Source organism: Balaenoptera borealis (assembly GCF_965194805.1).
Source record: "Balaenoptera borealis genome assembly, chromosome: 11".
Classification (NCBI taxonomy): domain Eukaryota; kingdom Metazoa; phylum Chordata; class Mammalia; order Artiodactyla; family Balaenopteridae; genus Balaenoptera; species Balaenoptera borealis.
In genome coordinates, this window is record NC_138868.1 from 55,125,815 (window position 1) to 55,150,345 (window position 24,531).

The 24,531-nt window shown below is 37.3% G+C and overlaps 1 protein-coding gene across 14 annotated transcripts in view; it reads left to right on the forward strand.

Moving 5' to 3' along the window:
- Positions 1-23,961, forward strand: part of EMSY (EMSY transcriptional repressor, BRCA2 interacting) — an 81,490-nt gene extending 57,529 nt beyond the window's left edge. For 6 of the 14 annotated variants that reach the window (XM_082342267.1, XM_082342274.1, XM_082342279.1 and 3 more), the window contains 7 exons: positions 7,301-7,465; positions 9,187-9,342; positions 10,363-10,404; positions 13,074-13,225; positions 15,203-15,766; positions 16,733-17,233; positions 21,008-23,961. In XM_082342267.1, the coding sequence (XP_082198393.1) occupies positions 7,301-7,465; positions 9,187-9,342; positions 10,363-10,404; positions 13,074-13,225; positions 15,203-15,766; positions 16,733-17,233; positions 21,008-21,202 (1,775 nt within the window). In that variant the 3' untranslated portion in view covers positions 21,203-23,961. The remainder of the gene's footprint in view (positions 1-7,300; positions 7,466-9,186; positions 9,343-10,362; positions 10,405-13,073; positions 13,226-15,202; positions 15,767-16,732; positions 17,234-21,007) is intronic. The other 8 variants (XM_082342276.1, XM_082342268.1, XM_082342278.1 and 5 more) reach the window with 5 other exon arrangements.
- The last annotated feature ends 570 nt before the right edge of the window (positions 23,962-24,531 follow it).

The following is a 24,531-nucleotide window of genomic DNA, read 5'->3' on the forward strand; positions in this document are numbered from 1 at the left end:
AAGGATCAAGGTGGTCAGAGGTGGGGCCATAAGTGGGCTGTAAGTGGGTGATCATACATTGCAGTTTGCATGGGACAAGTCTTAGTTTATTTCTGTTCTAGAATAATTAGTAATAGCGTTCGCTTTCACTCTCAAAAGTGTTCCAGTTTAGATGATAATTATATGGTTGTCCTAATTATAAGGAAGGTGCTATGAAGCCAGACTCCATAATAGGGAAAATCATTATCCTTAGTGCTATTTTAATTATGTTGTTCTAGGAAGTCACTTGAAATAGACTCATGATCATAAGCTTTGAGACTCTCTACAAATATAGTACCCGTGTCTGTCAGTTACCTTAACCACCCATATTGTCAGATAGTGTATTTATGCCTGTACTTATAAGCTCTGATATATCCAAACAAAACTGTTTATCTTCTCTTGATCATTCCTCACTCATTCCATTTCCTCTCCTCACCTCTCCATTATTGTCTCTGGAATGCTTTCTTAGCACCTTCACTTTTCTAATACAGTTTCTTCATATTGTGCAGGAATTATTATTTTAACTCTTCAATGGAATCTTCCCAGATTAGTCTTACTAATGGTTCAAATTGCTGATTATTCCATTAATTCAATTTGACATTTATTTATTAGTTTATACTGTGTATTAAGCTTCATGAGAAAGCTTCATGAAGGAGGTAGCATTTGAAATGGTCTTTGAAAACTCATCAATTAAAAATTAAAATGCTGATTTTAACAAACAAACAATATGGCACTCATTTTAGAAATTGGATAATTTCTTCTGCATATTATCAATAATAGTAATATTTTCTGAATCAATTTGCTAAGATTTAATTTATCATTCTGTATTGATTATGAATCAGTTTATGTCTAGTTATAGTAAGATGATGCTTATTCTCTATTTCTTTTAGACTTACTGATTTGATATGTATAGAGTCCATTCTTAGTTTAACTCATCAGATGCTTTTTTTTTTCTCTTTTATTTTTAAGTCTGTAGTTATTTGAATAATACCAGCCTTTTTTGCCCTTGAGAAATATTCTCATAGTGGGCAGGTAAAATGTTTAGGTTACGAATTGGTACTGAAATGGGGACTTGAACAGTAGATGTCTGTGTATACATGATCTCAGGTTATCTTTTGAAATTGCTAGTTTTTTCCCAAGAGAGCTATAAGCCAATCATTACTTCCCTAACATGCCATTTCATTAGTGAGCCTTCAATTTTCATTCTAAGAAAGGGACAAAAATTTGGCTGTTTTTGGAACTGATTGAGTGTAAAGTTTTCTGCTCTTTGATCTGTTACTATACATGGCATCATTTATTTTTATTTTTGTTGTTTATCTTTCATTGCATATTACTTCTTTTTAGAATATTCTGTCCCCAGGGTCTAAAAAAAAAAAAAAAAAATAGAATATTCTGTAATACAGAAAAAATTCACCATTCAAAGTAGGTATATGTAATATAGTTGACTATAAAGCCAGTTTTTATAATCCGCATTTACTCCTCTCACCGTATCCCTGTATAGTTCCTTAGTATATTCTCACAAAGACAAGGGGCTGGGAATATATATGCTATGATTTAACAGAAAGGGATAAAGGGCTTTTTTGGGTTTTTGGGGTTTTTTTTTGGCCACACCTCAGGGCATGTGGGATCTTAGCTCGTCGACCAGGGATCAAACCCACGCCCAGTGCAGTGGAAATGCAGAATCTTAACCACTGGACCACCAGGGAAAGGGATAAAGGTTTTGATCAGTCTAAGACTCATGTTTGGTTTTCAAGGTATAAGAGGGTCATACCTACGGGGAATAGAAGCACTATATAAGAGTCCATTCTTTCTTTATATTGCTTTTGTAGTTTTTAGCGCACCTCTTTTTAGTAACTTTTAATGTAATTTCAAACTTAAAAAAGTTGCAAGAAGATTGAAAAGAACTCCTGTGTATATTCTTTACCTAGATTCACCACTTATTTGTATTTTGCCCTATTTGCTTTGTTGTTGATTCTCTTTCTGTCCCCCTATGTGTTTATAATTTTTAAATTTTTTAACCATCTGAGAGCAAGTTGTAGATATTATGTCCTTTACCTCTAAATACTTACATTTGTAGGTTTATATTTCTTAAAGGTTAGTCTGTTCATAACTAAAATACAGTTATCAAAATCAAGACATATGAAGTTACAGTTCTGTAATCTACAATCCACTCAAATGTCATCAGCTGTCCAATCATGTTCTTTGTAGTTTTACCACCACCTGCCCCCCACCACCAGTCCACAGTCCAAATTAGGATCATGCATTACATTTAGTTGCATTTAATGGTCATGGCTCTTTATTTTCCTTAAATTTGGATAATCCTCTAGCCTTTCTTTGTGTTTCTTGATCTTGACATTTTTGAAGGAAATAATTAGTTACTTTGTAGAATAGTCTTCAATTTGGTATTGTCTGATGTTTCTTTATCATTTGATTCAGCAGGAATTCCACAGATGTGATATATCCTTAGCTTTGTCTTATCAGGAGGCCCTGATGTCAGTTTGTCCCAATATTGATGATGTTAATGTTGATCTCTTGGTTAATTAAGATGATGTCTTCCCGTTTTTTTTTTGCATTATGAAGTTACCATATTTCCCTCTGAGATTAATGGTAATTTATGGGAGATGCTTTGAGACTATATAAATATCACATTCCTCATAAAACATTTATCTACTAGTTTAAGCATCCATTGATAATTTTCTAAAGCCCATTATTTGTTATATAGTTGATAGTTGGCATTCTACTGTAAGAATGAATCAACTTTGCTTGACTTCATATCCTTTTTCTGGTGACTTCCTTTACACAAGTCTTAGAATAAGGATGTCTTTTATGCCAAGGAATTTCTTGATTCTTCTCGTGGTTTCTAAACTTTCCCCACCATTCCCCACCCGCAAGGAGGAGCAATTTAGGCCTTATACCTTATTTCTGAACTATCTCCTCACAGGCTAGAATAGAGACCTTCATCTTCACCTTGTTTTGGCACTTTCCTTGATCATCCTAGGAGGGTTCATCACTCCTTCTATATACTACGCTTCCGAAGTTGCTTTGTATTTTATCATTGATCATTTTATTGTGTACTTTTTTTTGTTTGTTTAATATAATTATTTTCTTTTCCACTAGGCTACTAGCTTCTCAAAGGCAAGGATCATATTCATCTCTATATATTCAATATTTAGCGAAGAGGTTAGCTAGCTCTAAGTAGACACCCAGTAAAAGTCCCTGAATGAACAAACAGCAGAACAGCAACCATAATAACTGTGGTACGGAGTTAAACTTCAGCCTTATAAACTAATTTTTGTCTCCTGAGTCCAAAACATTTTTTCCTTTTTGACGTTTCCCCTAACCTAGTGGGTGGGCCTTTTAAGCTGTATACCCCTGAAGTATTTTTACATACTGATAGATAGATGACCAACCCTAATAGTTCAAGGTCATACTTGCCTAGATCACTTACTGAAGATTGGGCCGTATGCCTTCCACAGCTCCTGAGCTTTCCTTCCTATTTGGATCTTCTTATTTTCCCTTTCTCACTTGGGAATAGGGTTATTGGGCTTATTGGGTTCTAGATTTTTTTAAAAAAAGAAAGAAAAAATGTTAAAAGTTTTCTTTATTTATATTCTCTTTATTTCCAAAAGGTTTTAAGGTAGATTAGCTAGAATATAAGACTATATGAAGTAAAATGGAAGAGAAAAAGGAGACAAAATCAAGGGTAAGGATTTAAGATGGAACATGGCATGAGGCAAATATAAAAATGCATCCTGTAAAGACATTGCTTTAAGTAGGCCACAACTTGGTTTCTAGGATGATTCTTCCAGAAGCTTCATGATCTTGGTAGGTCATGGTGAGGGTGAGGAATAAATCGAGGTTAAGCAAAACATACTTATTGCAGAACTTTTCAGAGCCTTTATATGCTAATATATGTTATGAAAGATGAAGGATATAATGTAAAATGCCCCCAACTTTTTTGACCATGGAAGCCTTCTTTTGCAGAACATCTTTTTAAAAAAAATTTATTTATTTACTTTTGGCTGTGTTGGGTCTTTGTTGCTGCGCACGGGCTTTCTCTAGTTGCGGCGAGTGGGAGCTACTCTTCATTGTGGTGCGCACGCTTCTCATCGTAGTGGCTTTTCTTGTTGCGGAGTGTGGGCTGTAGGCGTGCGGGCTCAGTAGTTGTGGCTCATGGGCTCAAGAGCACAGGCTCAGTAGTTGCGGTGCACGGGCTTAGTTGCTCCACGGCATGTGGGATCTTCCCGGACCAGGGCTCGAACCTGTGTCCCCTGCATTGGCAGGTGGATTCTTAACCACTGCGCCACCAGGGAAGTCCCTTTTGCAGAACATCTTGAGAAATTAATGTTCTCTGGAACATGTGGGGCAAAGCTGTATAAGCAGTTAAATACTGTGAAGGCCTTGGGCTTTATGACAGTACTTCAGAGGGAAGGTACCTATTACATCATGGAAGGGATATAGACAACTTGGGTTTAGTTTAGAAGAGATGGTTTAGATGCATAAGGCATCTGAGAATCATTTTATGTGAAGAATGGTAGGTGGAGACAGGACATTTATCATGGAGAAGAGAAGATGAAAATTGGGTGGGGTTGTGGGGGACACGGAACTGTTGTCAGTTATCTTGAGGACTGTGACATGGAAGAGGGAAAAGAATTGGTCTTTGGTAGGTACATGGACAGAGCTAGAACCATTGAGTAGCAATCAGAAGACCTGTTTCCACTCTATATAAGAAAATTTTCTAATTGTCATAACAGTGCAAAGATGGAAAGAAACTGTCTTAGAAAGTGAGTTCTGTGGTGCTGGATTCCTGGACTGTTAGGGATATTTTGAAGATGTTAGCATAGGATTGATGATAGTATTAAAAATACTTTTAGATTGTCTTTTCTAGCTGAGAGATCTTATGATTCTATGCAAATGTGATATAGGCTTTTTATAGTAAAGATATAGGAGACATTCTTCCATAGAGATGCCTGAATCTGCCTTTGGATATAGCAATACAGTGTTTATCTCTAGTATCTAACATGTAGTAGATGCCCAATAAATATTTGTTAAATGACCTGTGGGGAAAGATATCTGAGGGTCAGTAGGCCATCATCCTCAAGAGACATAGGAAAGTCTAGATGGATGCACACTGCATAATCAAATGGATCAGGCTCCTGGTGTCTCAGTCATTGCACTCTGATCCCAGCATCAGACTTGGTAGGCAGTAGATTTATCTAGTCTAAGCATAAGCCAAAAGTAGAGAGGAAAATCACTCAAGGAGTGTTTTTCACATTTAGGTTCGTACCCTCATTCTGTGTCACAGCAGTTGGGGGTGCTGCATTGGTGCTTTGTATGGTCAGCTATACTTTCTGAGTATGGGCAGAAAGAGAAAGACCAATCTCCCCAGTCCCTATGGGATGATGTTATGTGGGGTGATGTCTCTGACAGGTAGTCCCATGTGGAAATTTGTTCTCCTTTTCCAGTCTTATTCTACCTTATCTCTCTACCAGTGCAGTTTTTGCTTTCTTCTGTATATTCAGTGTGTGTATTTTACAGAGTTGGGTTGCAAAGTCATTCTTTGCCTATAGGTCCTCTCACCTAGCCAGGGGTACTTATAGCATCATGAGAAATTCTTAAAATTGAGAACTTAGTTTATATAAAACTAATGATTCCCTAATATAATCAGTTCTCTTAAGTTTAAATTCTATATATCAACTTAGAATGAGTAAAGAAAAACTGTTATATGCCTCATGTGGCATTTGATATTACTACAGGATATTGTCCTTCAATCATCTAGATTTTTTTTGAAGGTTTAATGGAAATTATACATCCCTGGTGTGGCATATATTCTACCTAGTGTTTAGGGGCTAGGGTGGGGAGCGGAAATACAATTTGTTAATGGTAAATAAAAATTCCAGATATTTTGTATACTGATTTTGTTTTCTTTGGGAAGACAGTTTTTTTGTTTTTTGTTTTTTTAAGAGTCATTCCCCCCCTGCTTCACCTTTTTGGACAACTTTGTGGTTTTCAAAAATATAAAGTTCATAGAAGGTTGAATTTAAGTTGTATTTATTCTTGGTTTTAGGGCTGCATGAATTCTTTTCTGTGATGCTTTCACTGACCATTCCAATTCACAGTAGTCTTTTGCTTTCTATATAGTTGCCCTATTTGCCCTTATCATTTGACTTTATCCCAAAATACAAAGCTATATGTATATCTTTATTTTATGTCTCCTCCATTATAATCTAAACTTGGGAGTAAGAGTCATGCTTTTATAGCCTATATAATTTCCTGTGTGGTATCTTGGACCAAGGAGTTTAGGAACTTAACAATAGTCTGATAAAACCTACTTATTCTGTAGATGGAAAACTCAATAAATAATTTGTTGTTTGATTTGATGTGTATTTAGTATTTACATGCATACTTATATAGCATGAATATAATAAGCCTTGAGTTAGGGCTATAATTTATTTGGAAACTAACAAAAAGGCTTAGAACTTTTCAGCCCACAACCAGAACAACAACAACAAAATAAAACACTTCTATTGTCCTTCATAATTTATAAAGCTCTTTTACGTATGTCATTTCATTATATCCTCAGAAATCCTGTGAGGTAGAGAGGTAATTTTAGTGTTGCCATTTTAGAAAGAATGATACTAAGACCCAGAGAATTAACTTGCTGATAATTGGTAGAGCTAGGACTGTAACATAAGCCTTTGAACTCCAAATGTTATACGTGTCATATCATGCTGCTTCTAGATCATTTATCCATTCTTGTTGTTAATGGACAGGATTTCCTTTCAGTAACTCAGCCATCCAATAAGTGTTCACTGAATGCTCAGGTTATAATACAGAACACATTTTTAGGTGCATTGGGGAAAACAAGACTCTTACAGCGTTTTGTTCTTACTGTACACAAACATGCACCCACCCACACAAACGCACACCTATTTATTATAGCAATTATAACATTGAATTGTAATTTGTCTCTTTACATGTCTGTCTCTCCAACCAGATTGTGTGCTTCTTGAGCATCCTTTGATTATTCTATGAACTCCTTTATATCCTCAGTGCCAAATGTCGACTCTGGCACATAGGTGCCTAGTCTGTTGAATCAGTGAATGAATGAATAAGTGAATACAGACATGAAAGACATTATGCCCTCTGGGGGCTTACAGTCTTCTTGGGGAGATAAAGCATGAAGTTTATAGTAAAACAAAGATTAAAAAAAAAACAAATTGTTTTTTTTTAAGAGAAACTTTGTTTATAGGGTTTTTTTTTTTTAACTAATATAAAACAGATTCCCAGCCTGTAGTTCATGTAATTGCTTCCCGGCGTCAGGATTGGTCAGAACATGAGATTGCAATGGAGACTAGCCCCACCATAATTTATCAGGATGTATCCAGTGAATCACAATCAGCTACTTCAACAATCAAAGCTCTGTTAGAACTCCAACAGACAACAGGTATGAATTCACATGCTCAATTGAATGAAGCATGTTTTCTCTAGAGATGGGTTGTGCTAAAATACTACTACTGTTATATTTTCTTTGTTATTATTTGAGCACATTTCCCCCCTCTGGACTTGTCTATAATCATTGGTGCAGTCTGTTTACTTGTCAGTTCATTAAGATGTTCACAGGAGTACTGAAGGATAGACTATAGTCAGTAGAAAGAAGACAAAAATGGCAGAGCTCTTTCTTCTCTGTCTCCTGCTTAAAATGGACAATCCTGTTGCCTTTTGTCACCAGAAAGGAGTAGGTCTGTCAATTCTAAGCACGAAGATAAATGCAGTACAGTTGCCAATTCTATTCAAGAATAGTAGGAGGCAGATTGGAGGGCCCCTGCCATCCTCCTTGATATTGGTGGGGCAGTTTTGTGGTCCTAAAACACCATTAATGGCCTTGCTAGCATTCTAATTTGTTTTTTTATCTTCATACTTCTTTGTGTAATTTAACAACTTGAGCTTCCATGCAAAGCTATTCTTATTTAACAAGATCCAGTCAGTATTTCTAGTTACTAAATATTTTTGATAAGCTCTAGGCAAAACTGTGTTAGTTATACTGACTTTTCTATTATAATAGGTCAAATATTGTCAGAGTATTTAAGGGACCTTACCGATGATCTCATCCAACCCTTTCATTATGGATAAACAAACCGAGACCTAGAGAAGTTACCCAGTTGGTTAGTGGCAGAGTGAGAGTCCATGTCTTTTGATTCCTAGTTCAATGTCCTCTCTATTTGTGGGGTGACTTTTGTATTCCTTTGGTTTTGTTTTGCTTTCTTTGTTTAAATGATTATCTTGATTTTGTTACATTATATGCTTGGTGAGAATAATCTGAATGATCATTCAGTGTACTTAATTACTGGTTACTATTTGTTTGTAACATCCACTCTACACTACCCAAAGAATACTAGCTTTTATTGTAAGTCTTTGGTTAATCTTTCTGTTGGTGTTATTTTTGGCTTTAGGCATTTCCTCAGCTCCTTATCTTTTACATACTCAGCTATTTCCATTAAAGCCTTATAGAGGGTGGAAACCAAATGATTTTGTAGAAAAAGTGATAATATAGAAAGTTATTCTATCCATGTAAACCATTCTTGACTCCAGACCATTCCATTGACATTTTTGCAGGAACAGAGAGGCCATATTTTCCTGACACTGAAAATTTTTATTCTTTAAGAGTCACTAAAAATATTGTAACATTTCTTTGGAGATTATCTTGAATTTTTAATAGATCAAATTAAACTGGTCACTATTCACTGTGTTGTGCTCTTCTGGGCAGGTGTGCCCTAGAGCAAATCATGCTGTGTACTGCTTATTCACCCTTTGTTTTCAGGTTGGTGAACTCCACAATACCAGGTACTGCCTTGAAGAAGGGTAAAGGAAATGTTCTAAGGGGAGTATGTACAGGGGAAACAGATGTAATTGTTTGGCCTAGTGATAATAGGGGGGGATTTTAGTCTGATTGCATATGAGTTCTTGCTAGGCTGCTGGGTATGGTTGCACAAGTTGTGCACTCTACAGCCATACATAGCAGTCTGCTCTTTTGTTTTCAATTCATTGACTCCTTAGTCACTGCCCATGTGGCACCCCAGAGGTCTTGTTCATTATTCCCGAGGACAACTCTGGTTTTAGTACTTGTTTGTAATAAAAGTTAATTTTTCCTCTGACTTTTTTATACAGTAAAGGAAAAATTGGAATCTAAACCAAGACAACCCACTATTGACTTGAGTCAAATGGCAGTGCCTATTCAGATGACCCAGGAAAAGAGACATTCTCCTGAGAGTCCGTCAATTGCTGTGGTAGAGTCCGAACTAGTTGCTGAATACATCACTACTGGTAGGTGTCCTCTTAAAAAGCAGTATTAAGGTAGGAGAGCTACATTTCTGGATTTCATGAGATGGTTGTTTTGGGGAGAATATATTTTTTATATTTCTAGATCTCTTCCAGTTTTCTCTGAGAGCAAATTCACATTGTCCTTGGGATTTACCCTGTCTTTAATGACTAGGGGGAAAAAATCAGTAGGTTGTTAGAAAGTTTGCTAGTAATATAAAACTGCAAGTTGGCCATAAATAACATCTGTGAACATAGGGCAATAGTTGTAGTGAGAGGATAGAATATCTTTTATATAAGAATAAATATTCATATGCATCTGGATTTTTTAGTTTTGGGGAAAGGGAGGTGGGTCAAGGGAGAAAGAAGGTATAAAAGCCAACCCTTTTTTTAAAATGTAAGGAAAAAAATGTGGAAAATTTTAAATCCCTGTAAATACTTAGGAGTTCTGGTGGAAAGCACATTAGGTATTTGTTTAAAATGTGGTCTGGCAGCAAAACACTAACGAAGTTTTTGGATGGCATATGTAGAGAAGTGGAGCAGGAAGGATAATAGATTCTTTCATGTTCTGCTGAGACCACACTTGGAATACTGCTTTCTGTTTTGGACACTTCATTACCTTGAGATTTGAAATAGTTCAGAGAGTAGTAATGTGAATAATTAGGGGTTAGGAGAGATAATTTATGAGGCAGTATGTAAAGAACACCTGTCTTACCTTTTCTTTAGCAGTGATTAAAAAAGAACATAAAGTTACAAATATTTGAAGGATGTAAATAACAAAGTGGAAAAGGAATTCTTTGGCATTTTAGGAGATATTGTTAAGACTAATGGGTTAAAATTGCCTAAAGGGAAAATCCAATTAAAGATTATGGAAAGCCATCTAGTATCTTTCTTTAGAGCTATTTAGCAAAAAGCAGAGTGTAGTATGTTGGGGAAATCAATGATAACCTCTGGGGATAGACTAGATTATCAAACAGTAAATAGATGAAAAGACCTATGATTTCTTCCCTTACTTATCCTTTTCAGAATGCACTGATGAGGGGACAGAGGTTGCTTTTCCCCTTCTAGGTAAGTGGTGTGCATCCATTTGTAGTATAACCTAAGGTAAAATATGATTGTTTGAGGGGGAAACCACTTAAATGGATGCGCTCTACTCTGATCTGGTAGAGGAAAGGTAAGCTCTACTCAGTGAAAGGGAGAGAGACTTTCCTTTTGCAGAATACTAGGATTCTTTCTCAGAAATGAGCAGTTTGACATTGGAAAAATGAGTTGTTTAAAGAAATAAGTGACTGTCTTATGGTGTTTACATGGCCCAGTTAAGGTCACTTCAGCTGTTTTCCAAATATGCACTCTGTGACCTCCCTTCCATAATCTCCTCCCATCATATCCTCAGCCTCACTGAGTTTTTTCTTTGACTTCAAAGCCAGCTTTCTGGCCCTGGCCTCTTGTATCATCCTGCAATGGATATTATTTTTCTCTAACTTTTCTGCACTCTGGGGAATTACTATGAAGAGATTTATAGTATCTTGAATGAGGATTATTTTTAAATGGTTTTAGTTGATCATCTATTAAATCCATTTCATTTCTTAATAAATTTAGTGTAATAATTATGAAGATTAGTGTGGGCAACAGAAATCTGCCATATAATCTGATAATTTCATCAGAAATTATATTTATGTACTATTTATTTTTCAAATGTCATTCATTTCTGATGATGCTTACATCAGTAAAAAACTTCATTAATTTGCTTGCTTAATTTTAATATTAGTATGATTTGTTTTTTCTCTTTTTCAGTTATATTATAAATGATTCAATACTTATTTTAATATAAACCTTTTTTTCAGTTTGGTTGAGCACATATGAAAGATTTTATTAACACATATAATTTAAAATGTACATATAAAGCATATTGTGAAATACAGTAAGATACTGTAGCACATTTATAAAAGAGTACTGCTGGTGCTACCTATAACCTCATATCACATGTAGGCATATGTATAGCAACAATAGAAAAACTGCATTTGTGAATTTAGATAGAATGTGTTATAAAAATAAAGCTTGTTTATATTTCACTGGCTAGTTTTAAAGTTCTATACTATAACACATAAATGGCACTTTTACACTGATTTCTGTTGTGTTCATCTTACCCTTGGGCACCCCACTATGACTTTTCTAAGTATGGAACCACTACTACTTGAAATTGTAGATCAAGATATATGAGAATTAGAACCACGGATTATTGAGAGAGTTTTGATATTCTCAAAATCCTTAGCTAATTTTATAGATTTATTTTAATCTGTTCCTGATTCAAAAAGTTGGTTTCCTAGTGACCATAAGCATTTTTAAAGGTCTGTAGAATAAGAAGTGATGATTGTTTATACTGTTTAAAAAGTTGAAATTGAGGAGACTTCCCTGGTGGCACAGTGGTTGAGAATCCGCCTGCCAATGCAGGGGACATGGGTTCGAGCCCTGGATCAGGAAGATCCCACATGTCGTGGAGCAACTAAGACCGTGCGCCACAACTACTGAGCCCACATGTCACAACTACTGAAGCCTGCATGCCTAGAGCCCGTGCTCCGTAACAAGAGAAGCCACTGCAATGAGAAGCCCACGCACTTCAACAGAGTAGCCCCCGCTCGCCACAACTAGAGAAAGCCTGCGCACAGCAACCAAGACCCAACGTAGCCAAAAATAAATAAATACACTTAAAAAAGAAAAAAAAGTTGAAATTGAGACTGATTAAAAGTGGTAGTTTGGCATCAACGTAGATGTATAGTTTTACATCTATATATAAATGTAAATATAAATGTATAGTTTACTCCATGGGACCTTGTAGCAAGAGAGTAAGAGGTGGGGTTGTTTCCTAAACTATACTCTCACTCACTTGTGTCAGATGAGCCAAATTTGAATAGATGAAAGAAAGAACACTGACTTTTCTGTTATTTTGTTAACTTTATATTTTAGTACTTAACAATTTAAGGACCATTTTCAATTCATTACTTCATTTGGTCCTCTTCTAAGAAATAAGTTTTTATCCCAATAAAAAACCAAAAATAAAACAAAATAAAACCTCCAAATTTTAGAGTTTAATAACATAGAGTTTAAGTGACCTCTTCAAATTCACATAGCCGGTTGGTGGCAGAGCGGGACAGAATCCAGTTGTGACTCTTGGTCCAGTTCTCCTTCTGCAGTATCACCTTGACCTCTTACATCTTTAGGGTATGAGACAGTGTCACTTTATATATAAAGGAGTGAATGCTTCTGGTTTTTCTGTTGCGTCTGGAACCGGGACCAAGAGATTAAAGAACTTGTACTGTCTCACTGTCCTTAAAGATATTAGTCTGGCATTTGATTGCAGAAACTGATTGTTGTTTTGTTACCTTAATGGGGTAGAGGTCACTGGAGAAAGAGTACAACTCACAGGAGGATATAACTTTAAGGGATTTGTTCCTCCTTTGTGATGATAGTTTTCACAGTGCTTCCATATACATTTCTCATCTCATCCTTCTAATAGCTCTGTTATTCCCGTCTTACAGATGAGGACACAGAGTCTCAGAGAAGATAAGTGACTTTTTCAGAGTCACACAGCTCATAAGTGGGCAGACTCTGGTCTTCTGCCTCCTAGTACCACACTTTCTCCCTGTGATGCAATCTCACAGACATTTGTTTCAAATGACTACTGGTTACAGATGCTGTGGTGATTTCTGGAGAAATATCATCACCTCCTCTATTTTCAGTCAGCCATCGCTCCCAGCCCCAACAGCCCTCCCAGCCTCAGCGGACCCTCCTCCAGCACGTGGCTCAGTCACAGACCGCAACACAGACTTCGGTGGTGGTGAAGTCCATCCCAGCATCTTCCCCTGGAGCAATCACCCACATCATGCAGCAGGTTGTATCTCTTCTTTTTCCTCCTACCTTCTGTAACTGCCTCCTTCCTGAAATAAGGTTTAGTTTCATCTCCTTTTGTAAGAGGGGAAATAACTGAGTTGAGGCGTGTTTGTATAGTTCTTTCATCTGTGAGGAGTGAGTAAGGGAAATGAACTGAGAGTCTTAACACCAGAAAGTAATTAAGAAATAGTATTCTTGGATCTTCTGTGAACTCTTAACATTTCAAAAGGGTGAGGCTATCTAGATGAATCTATGACATCAGGATTTGTCACTGTTTCTATGTATTTTATTGTTATGGAAGGATTTATCACTGAGGTAAGATTTTCTGATGAAACAGAAGTTGGCTTGTTTAGCTGTTTGTTGCTGTTGCTGGGTTTTTCATTTGTTTTACTCTTTGCTTTTATAATGAATCCTTATGGAAACATTAAGAATAAGTAGGTAAATAAATATTTGACTTCTTTCTTTTTTTAACATATTTATTGAATATTTGACTTCTTTTACTATATGTGATCAATTGAGGAAGGGACTCACAGGAAGGAGAATGAATTAATATGAAACAGAAAATCTGGTACCAAGGGTAATGGGGAAAAGGAAAAAATATATTGATGACATTGATTTTGTGCCAGATACTGTGCTTTGAGCTTTAAATACTTTAACTTGTTTAATTCTTGCTATGATCCTGCAAGGTGGGTGAATTATCTCTCTTACAAATGAGGAAACTCATGCTCATAGAAATTAAATAACCTATTCTGGGTGGCAGAGCCAGGATTTAAACCCAAAGCATCCTGCCTCTATTATAAAGTTATATCATAAATATCAGATTTAAGCATGACTTATTATTAGTAGCCACATAAATTATCATCACTCAACTGGTAGAGGTTGACCCTAATTACAGGCAAACTACTGGAAAGGCAGTGAAGAAATTGTTGAATTAAAAACCTATATGCATAAGATCATTATGAGATAGGGGAGGGTTTCAGTTGAATCTCAAAGTTTTAAAGTTTAGAGTAGATGTGTAGCATTTGACAAGGCAGTGGGAAGGATGGGGTTGGGGTGGGTCTTCTGTCACTGAGGGAAGCCAGATGGCCAGAGGTTTTGCTGGGTGTCAGCTCTCAGCCTGGAGTTTGGCCCTTATCTGGCTGTCCTGACATTGACCTTTCTCAAGACACCCAGAGAGGTCGGACAGCTGGCCCTAACCATGTCACTCGAGATCGCTGCCTCCTCCCAACACTATTATAACTGACACCAGGCCATCTCCCTTTCTACTGACAGGAGCACTCTTGTCCCCTCCCCGGTCTCCTTCCCTCCTGGGAGCCAGGTCTCTGGGTAGCCATTGCCTGGTGGGCCTGGAACCCAAGCAGAGGGCGAGGAGGGCTGGGGCAGAGGGCAGTTCACGCAGACCTTGGTGTGAAGCCTGACGAACCGTCTCCACTCGGAGCCGAGGGGCCCTCTGTGGGGATGGGATGGGCACGGCCTTCAGATAACGCCTACCTTCTGGACTGTGCTGGATGGGCGCACAGCCAAAGTGAGCTTCTCTGAACCTTGGCTTTTCTCTGGATGCCTCACTCCTGGGTTGCTGCGTTCTTCCTTTGGGCAGGTGAAGAGCTCTGATGACCAGGCCGGAGAGCTGTGTCCTGAGCCGGGGAGCCTTTTCTTCTTCTGTGTCGTGCTGTGCTTGCAGGGCATCCTTGTTTCTCTTACCTATAAGCTCTGGGCCCTCTAGGACTTTTCTTATTGCAGTGAGTTGGCCAGTTTTTGCAGTACTTAATGTTGAAGTACTAAGAGTTGAAATTATAAAAGTCTCAATCTAAGGCCCCCTTTAGGTTTAGAAACCTTGAGGTTTTTTGGTCTTTTTAGGTTCTCCCTTCTGAAATTTTTTTGAATGATTCTTGTAATCAAGTCTTTTCCAATTTGAGGAAAATGTAGCAATATAGGTGTTTTTCTTATTTCATTCTTACTTTGTGCCTTTTTTACTTAGGCATTAAGCAGTCACACTGCTTTTACCAAACACAGCGAGGAACTTGGAACTGAGGAGGGCGAGGTTGAAGAGATGGACACTTTAGACCCTCAGACAGGTCTGTTTTATCGATCTGCCCTGACTCAGTCACAGTCAGCTAAACAGCAGAAACTTAGCCAGCCACAGCTGGAACAGACTCAGCTGCAAGTGAAAACCCTGCAGTGCTTCCAGACTAAACAGAAGCAGACCATCCACCTGCAGGCAGACCAGCTCCAGCACAAACTCCCGCAAATGCCCCAGCTTTCCATCAGGCATCAAAAACTCACCCCTCTCCAGCAAGAACAAGCACAGCCCAAGCCAGATGTACAGCACACACAGCATCCCATGGTGGCCAAAGACAGGCAGCTTCCTACCTTAATGGCACAGCCCCCACAAACTGTAGTACAGGTGCTTGCAGTGAAAACCACGCAGCAGCTCCCCAAACTGCAGCAGGCTCCGAACCAACCAAAAATCTACGTGCAGCCCCAAACCCCCCAGAGCCAAATGCCGCTCCCAGCCTCGTCAGAGAAACAGCCGGCAAGCCAGGTAACGGAATATTGATAGCATGCAAAGTTAAACTTCTCTGTTCACGGAAAAAATGAGAACATCACGACCCTATCGTGATTAGCAGTGCATTCTCCTGGCAAGAGGAAACTCAAAAGCCTCATTACACTGGTGTTACTTTACCCCATCAGAAGGTTGACATTAGGGAAGAAATGCACGTGTTAATATAGGAAGAAAAAAAGCATAGCGCTCAGAACTTGATTTTCCAGGCAGTTTTTAATGAAATAACTTCAGCATTGATCAACAGTGCCTAGAAGCGATATCCCTAAATTATTTTTATTTTTTAGGTATAAAATATTTATTTCCATGCCTGTAAACTCTATTTCTGTGGCAATAATGCTAAGTAAAATATAGTCTTTTAAGGAGCTTCATTGACCGTCTTCCTTTGTAGTTTTACATCATCACCATTTGGTTAATAAATTTATCTTCTAGATTTATCTTCTAGATTTTGGAGGAATTATCTGTGAATATTGAAAAAAAATTATATTACGGAAAATCATTGGCTTTGAAGTGATGTATGTGTGTATTATAAATACATATATATAGAATATGTTTGTATAAATGTATTTTGAAGCAGAAGATTGAAAAAAAACCCTACTTTTTATTTTAAAAAGCTGAAGATTATATGAAATAATTTGAGATCGGTTGAAGGTATACTGTGTGGGGATGTAAATCCCAAAGGAAAACAAGGCTGCTGTGACTTTTTTTTCCTTTACTGTTATGAACCTTGGCTGGCTGAACAAAGGTTCTTTTGACCCCTCCTCTTTTGCTAGGTTTCTGACAAGTAATCAGATACTTTCCCATCAGCCCTCTTTTTAAAACACCGAGCTTCAAAATATCTTCCTAGTATACCGCACGAATGTTTCTTTTGCCATATTGTCTGGGGTGTTTGATAGGTTTTCTCAAAGATATGTAGCTGTAACACACACAACCCCAATTTGTTTTCAGGTGGAGCAGCCAGTTATAACCCAAGGATCCTCTGTTACAAAGATAACTTTTGAGGGGCGCCAGCCTCCCACAGTTACAAAGATAACTGGTGGCAGTTCTGTGCCTAAGTTGACATCACCAGTTACAAGCATATCTCCCATTCAGGCCTCTGAGAAGACAGCAGTGTCAGACATTTTGAAAATGTCTTTGATGGAAGCTCAGATTGATACAAATGTAGAGCATATGGTAGTGGATCCCCCAAAGAAGGCTCTTGCCACTAGTATGCTCACTGGTGAAGCAGGATCATTACCCTCCACCCATGTGGTGGTGGCAGGGATGGCGAATTCCACTCCCCAGCAACAGAAATGTAGAGAGTCCTGTTCAAGTCCATCTGCTGTTGGCCCTCCCCTAACGACAAGGAAAATCGATGCACCAGGAGTGCCTACGACAGGCCAGTTCATGCGTATTCAGAATGTAGGCCAAAAGAAAGCTGAAGAGAGCCCAGCAGAAATTATCATCCAGGTAAGAATTGGAAGGAACACCAGAAACCTTGAGCATATTGGGGGTTGTGGGTTTGGTGTGTTTTGGGATGTCACAGGAAAAGTCAAGCCAAAATGGGAAAGAGATTTATCTTTGAGATGGCATGTGACAAACTTGGTTTACTACCTGTTACAAATTTACAAATTTGTACTTATTTTCTGAAACAAAGTCCTAGAAAATTGATAGATATTGTCACAACAGCACACCTTAGAGGCAGTCAAGGGCCCTAAGCCCATGTGTCTGCTTGATTCATAGATGCAAGCCACACTTGCCAGTGTTGACTCAGCAAGTCAACCTACAAGATCAGCAACTTCCCAGGTCAAACTTTGGACTCCCCAGTCTTTGCCCAAAGAATATAAGTAGTTTGTACTTCTGGGATATAACTGCATTGTACTCCTATTTCAAGTTAGTTTCAGGGACCCTTTCCTTGCAGAAACACAGTTCTTGATCCAAATTTATGGTTTTCAGGACAATAAAACCTTAATTAACTGAAATGTCTAGAGAAACATGTTATAAGAGAATGTTTCGTAGTAATTTAATTTTATGTCTAACTTGGGATTAACCGTAAAGCTTTGCTTTTTATTTCAATCATTGTATTATTGAAAAATCTTATTATGGTTACTGTCCTGCCCTGGTAAGTACAGGCTAGTGAACATGATGGATTATTCATTGACAGTAGATCTAACTATGCCTCACATTCCCTTCATTTTAAAACTCATCTGTCATCTTGTATAACACATCTAGACTGAAAAGTTACACTGGGCCCAGAGTAGCTTTTAGAAGTTGTGTTTTATTTCCCTCTCTCCTTGCAAGGTATCAGGTTGTTCTCTTGACATTTATCGTTTTTGCTTGGAAGGTGTCAGAGCAGCACATTTTAGTTAATTGAGAATTTGGATTTATTGAAACATGGATAGTCTAGTATTTACCGTAGACTCACTATTGTGTGACTTAGGTGTTCCTATAGTAAATTTTGCCTTTCCTGCGATGCCAAGCCACGAGAGAATGCAAATTGACCGATGTTAATCCAAATATGATTTAACTTAATATGGGGGAAATGCTTAAATGCAAATAGACCTGGCCATTGAATTATTCAAATAATTTGTTCCTTCCTGTCAAAACAAATGTTAGTGAACTAAATAATCCTTGACCGAAGGATTTGTTACGTTTTTTTTCCACCTGAAGAGGTAGGGTTTGGTGGAAAAGGAAGTTTCCTGGCTTTGCCATTCACTGTGTGACTTTGGGCAAGACTACTTAACCTCACTGTGCCTTCGTTTCCTCATCAGTAAAATGGGAGTAAGGAATGCCTACTTTACACGATTGACATAAGGATTACACAAAATTGAGATGAAGCACCTAGCACAGTACCTGGCTTGTAGTGATTGCCCAATAAATGGTAGCTATTACTATTTTTACTAAAATTTACTGTGGCTCCTGGGGAGTTTAAATTGGTATACTCACTAAATTGAAAATAATTTTGAATAGCTTATTTAGAAACTATTTTCTGTACTTTGTGAAAAGGGGTGAAAATGTAATTTGCTTCAGGTATCAAGGATGATAGCTAATGAGTGGGTTCTCTACAAGAATACTCAACTAACTTTTAGCATGTACCATATGCTGGGTTGCTGTGCCAGAGGGAAGAGCAGCATAGTGATTAAGAACCAAGCTTTTGGAGTCAGAAATGCCTAGATTTGAATCTCACCTGTACTCCTTAACCACATTGTGGCATTGAGCAACAGAGTTAACCTCTGTCCCTGTGATGAAATGGAAACAGTAACACTTACCTCACAGGGTTGTTTTGAGGATTGAGAAGATGTATATAAAGCAGCTGGTTAAGTGTCTGATATAGAGTAATACTCAATAAGGATAGCTCCTGTTATTATAATCATCACTAATATACTATTAGAACATTTTCAGGTCTCACTAGTTATGCTTAGCTTTGACCCAAAGTATTGATTTTTACTGATTTAGTAAAGTACCTATTGACATGAGTGAAGGAAGTCTGCAGAAGTTCTTTGATTCCTTCAAAACTATTCTGTAAAAATTCAACATGTTTAATATTAAACGCTTTGTAGACAGATAATCTGTATTTCATTCATTCATTCATTCATTCATTCCACATGTATTATTTAACCTCTGTCTTCCGGGCACTGTGCTAGGTGTGAGGATAGAGGAGTAAACAAAATGAATGTATCTTCTGTTCTGAAGGAGTCTGTATATGTGCAATTGATAGAATTTTAGAACTGCAATGATCTTTAGAGCATATCTTCTCTAATTATCTTATTTTACACAAGATTAAACTAAAGCTCAAGGAAGTGAAGTGACTTTTTCAGAGGTCCACAGCAAGTCAGAGCCAGAGCTGAACTAAAATTCTGACCCTACCTGAGACTTTTTCACAATGATTAGCTATATGGAACAGGGGCAGGAGGGTGAGGGAAGACAAACAAAAATACTTCAGCACCCTAGAATCAATGCCTAGGCATCTTACACTATTTTCTTGATAGTATTAAAATTAAATTTGCATCTTTAAACAACCCTCAGTAGAAGGTTGTTTTGGTTAGGTATATTTTCAAAGTGCTGATATTCAGCTTTGCTCTGGGGTTTTTTATGTTAAAGATACATTATTCATTTGGAAAGTATTTATTGATCATCTAATGTGTGCCAGGCCCTGTTTAAAGTTATGGGCATCTAACACTGAAAAAGATAGTCGAGTTCTGTGCTCTGGTCCATACTGTCTTGGATCTTACATTCTAAGGGTGAGAAGAAAACAAAGAGATGATAAATGCAATGAAGAAAATGTAACAGAACATAATAGGGGTGGGGGGTGGGATCGAGCCACTACTCTGGTTTCCTTTCATAGAAGGAAGGCTTTTCAAAGCCTTTTACTTTAAGCATTTGAGCTAAGATGCAGATGACAAGGTGGAACCAGCCCTGTAAAGATTTGGAGGAGGAGTATTCCAGGAAGAAGGGAAGAACTAGTGCAAACACCCTATGGTACAAGTGAGTTTGGCATAAGGCTGGAGCCATCCATGGTAAGGCTTTTGATTTCATAGCAAGTACAATGGGAAACAATTGTAGAGTTTTAAGCAGGGGTATGATATGAACTGATATACCTTTTAAGAAGGTATATAATAAAGTTGAGAAAAAAGAATCTGACAAGGCAGTATGGCCTAATATGTGTTTATCTATTGGTATTTTTATTGTTCAAAAGACAGTTTTGTCCTCCCTAGTCTTATTTTCAATAAAGATTGTTATTATGTGACCCAAACAAATAACTTCCCCTTTGAACTACCAAAGGGCTTAAAATATATTGTGGTATCAGCAGATTAATCATTCATCTTACAGATAATAATAAGCAAAATCTGATTACATTTACATTTCAAATATGCTTAATGACCAAATAAAAATGTCCTTCAAAGTCTGTCTCTTGAATTAGGCCCAGACTTCAGCCTCCTTTGTTAGAAGAGGCACCATCAAGGAGTGGAAAGATCACTTTGAGTTGTAGAGGACTTGGATTTGAATCCTGGCATCCTGGCATTAACGCTGACCAACTGTGTGACCTTGATTAAGTCGCTTACTATCTTAGTTTCCTCATTTGTAAAATGGGAATAATATTAAGCATCTAGCACAGTGCCTGGCATCTAGTAGTTGTCCAATTAATGTCAGTTTCCTTTTTTCCTTCCTTATTGTTGTTGAGAAATCCTCCTGTCACCTTTTTTTTTTTTAAACCGTAAAGCTCTCCTGTGTCTTCTCTTTCAGGCCATTCCCCAGTATGCTATTCCTTGCCACTCCAGCTCCAATGTGGTAGTAGAGCCCAGCGGGCTCCTTGAGCTAAACAACTTCACCAGTCAGCAGTTGGATGACGATGAGACAGCAATGGAGCAGGACATAGACAGTAGCACAGAGGATGGAATCGAACCCAGCCCCTCTCAGAGTTCTGCTGAACGGTCCTAGTGTTTTGGACACAAGAGTGCACTTTAAAACCTACTTGGTTACCAAGTGTCCAGGGAAGCCCTTGTATTTTGATGTCTAAAGAGAGCACTTTGCCCATGCTTAGGCTGTGGACCCTGAAACAGCAGTGTTTGAACAAGAATTGCTGCAGGAGTAGCATTTTAAAACAAGATAAAACTCACAGGGGAATGTACTTTTTTTTGAAAAAAGAAAAAGATGCACATCTACAGTGACGTGAGACATGATATTCTTTCTCTGTTGGACCATGGCTAATGGAAAAGTTTGTCTTGCAGTGGAAAGAGACTTTTCCTGTGAATGTTTCTCAGCTGGTTTCTACTGAGCAAAACACCATCAAAAAAGGAGAATGTGAATAGTTTGTATTTTGAAACAGTGTGTCAGGAACAGTTTTTTAAAAAAATCTTGTATGTTTTTGCAAATCCCTGCAAGTGCTGAATTGGTTAACATTTTACATCTGCTCAGTTCATATTTTATAAAATAACTAGTTCTTTAATACTGGCATTAAAGAATCCTTGTTAGACGGTAGAAATCAGGTCCCTAACCCGTGGGAAATGCTTTTTGGGTGGCTTGTACATTCTCACCAATTGTATGCTAATTTATTGTCTTCTTGTTCCTTTGTGCTCTAGGCAGCACACTTGCCTTCTATTTATTTAAATGTAAACATTTCAGAGCAGGCCATATTCCTTCTGACAAATTTCCTGTAAGCCGGGATTGCCTACCTTTTCCATCTCCGAACCTCCCCCTTCTCCTTTAAGAAAGCTTAATGAGAAAATGTTTCATTGTGAAACAGAGGAAAAGAAACATTTTCTGATCCAAAGGAAATGTTCAGTTATGTTCAGGAAAACAAATTATTCATATGATGCTATCTTAACATTGAAATTGCACATTCATGTTGGACTGAGACTTTGAAAATAACTTTTACATACTTTTGTTTAACCCCCTTTGAAATGTATAAAAAGTTCATTTACAGTTCTAAATGTAATGGTTTTAAACATTCTACCTTTTTAGGACACGATTTGTTTAAGCAATATGTTTGGGTCTTGTGATCACTGTCTGTCACAAGTAGAGTGAGGGGTAAGAGGGTGGGAGGGTAAGAGTCAGTTTTGACAAGTTGTGGCAAAGGAAACTATACTTTTCATTTTTTAAAAATGTAAATAGAAAAATTTTTAACGGTTTTATATAGATTTCACTATAAATAAGCATTTTAAGACTGACAAATGTTGAACTGTACATACATATATCAGCATAACTGCCCAATTTTTTGGTGCTGAAGTACTGTAAGTAGAATTCATCAATGGTCTCCTAATTTTTACATCTATATCTGGAAAAAAAAACTGTGATCCTGTAGTTAATAAATTCCCACTGGAGTGACACTGAAGATTTAAACACAAGCATTCACAAGATGCACTGATGTCTGGTAGTTGTCATTATTTCTACTACGTGATAATGACTTATACCCATAGATGGAGCTGTTGGTTATTATTTTGTTGTACAAATTCACGTTGAAAAGACTTTGTGACTGCTTCTAGTTAAGTAATTTTTTTTAACCTCTTGGGTCATAGACTTCTTTGAAAATCTAATTATACTATGAACTCTCTCACCAAAAAGATACACATGCCAATATACATGTTAGGTTTTGCATACATTTTTAGGGGTTCATGGCCCCCCAAAGCCTATCCATGTATTCCAGGTTAAGCCCTCTGTTATGGTCAGTCCATTACTTACAGATGAAAGTTTTTATAAAATAAAATATCTTTTAAATATTCATGCATCAGGTAACAAGAGCAAACTTGAATAAAGTCATTATGTTCTACTTCTACATATTCTGGCACCATAACATACCTGTGTCCCTTTGAGAATTTAGCCTTAATATGTTTCAGCAACTGAAATGGCAAATGAAATTTCCATAGTCTTCATTTTTAAAAATTAGTATATATTTTAACAAACTATCAAGTGAGGGATATAATCTTTTTTCTTTTAAAGTTGTTAATTTCAAGGAGAGCATGAATTTCAGTTTATTCGACAAATATTTAAGCATCTTCTGTGTGCCAGGTGCTATTCTAAGCACCAGGAATATACCGTAGTGAATAAACAGAAAATCCTACCCTAATGGAGTTGATAAACAAGGTTACCTGCTGATGAAATGGATACGAAGGCTAAAGGAAAGAGGTAACAAGAGTGGCTCTTAGATTTCTTGATTAAGTAGGTGGATGGTGATGCCATACATGGATCTCCAGGCATACTTTTATTGAAAGTCTTAGCATTAGATCTATTAGTATTTCATAGGTTTAAGTCCATAAGTTAAATGTAAATTTAAGTCATCCACGTGAAGGATATGCAGAGATTACAATGCAAATGCTACAAAATTAATAAAACCCTAATTGTTAAAGACAGTGATCAGAAAAATCCATTTGGCTTCAAGTAAACGTTGATAAATGCTTCGTACTGCAGATGCAGTTTATGGTGAACTTAGAGAACTTAAAAAAAAGCAGCAGCTTTATTGAGGTTAATTCACATGTCATACAATTCACCCATTTAAAGTATACAGTTCAGTGGTTTTTTAGTATATTCACAGAGTTCAGCAGTCATCACAACAGTCAATTTTAGAGCATTTGCATAACCCCAAAAGAAACCCTGTACCCCTGAAACCACCACCACCCTAGCCCTAGGCATCCACTAAACTAATTTCTGTCTCTATGGATTTGCCTATTCTGGACATTTCATATAAATGGAATCATACAATATGTGGTCTTTTGTGACTGGCTTCTTTCACTTAGTATAGTGTTTTCAAGGTTCATGTTGTAGCGTGTATCAGTGCTCCCTTACTTTTTATGGCTCAGTAATAGTCCATTGTGTGGATATACCACATTTTATCCATTCATCAGTTGATGGGCATTTGGGTTGTTTCCACTTTTGCGCTCTTATGAATAATGGTGTTACGAACATTTGTGTACAAGTTTTACATAAATTTTCAATTCTCTTGGGTAAATATCTAGGAGTGCAATTGCTGGGTCATATGGTAAATATTTTTAACAATGTGAGGAACTGCCAAACTCTTTCCTACAGTGACTACACATTTTACATCCTTGCAAGCAGTGTAGGGGAGTTCCAATTTCTCTGCATCTTCACCAACACTTGCTATAATTTGCCTTTTTAATTATAGCCATGCTAGTGTATGAAGTGGTACCTCATTGTGGTTCTGATTTACATTTCCTTGATGGCTAATGATGAGCATTTTTTTCATGTGCTTATTGGCTGTTCATCTATGGAGAAATGTCCTTTGCCAATTTCTCAATTGAATTATTTTCTATTTT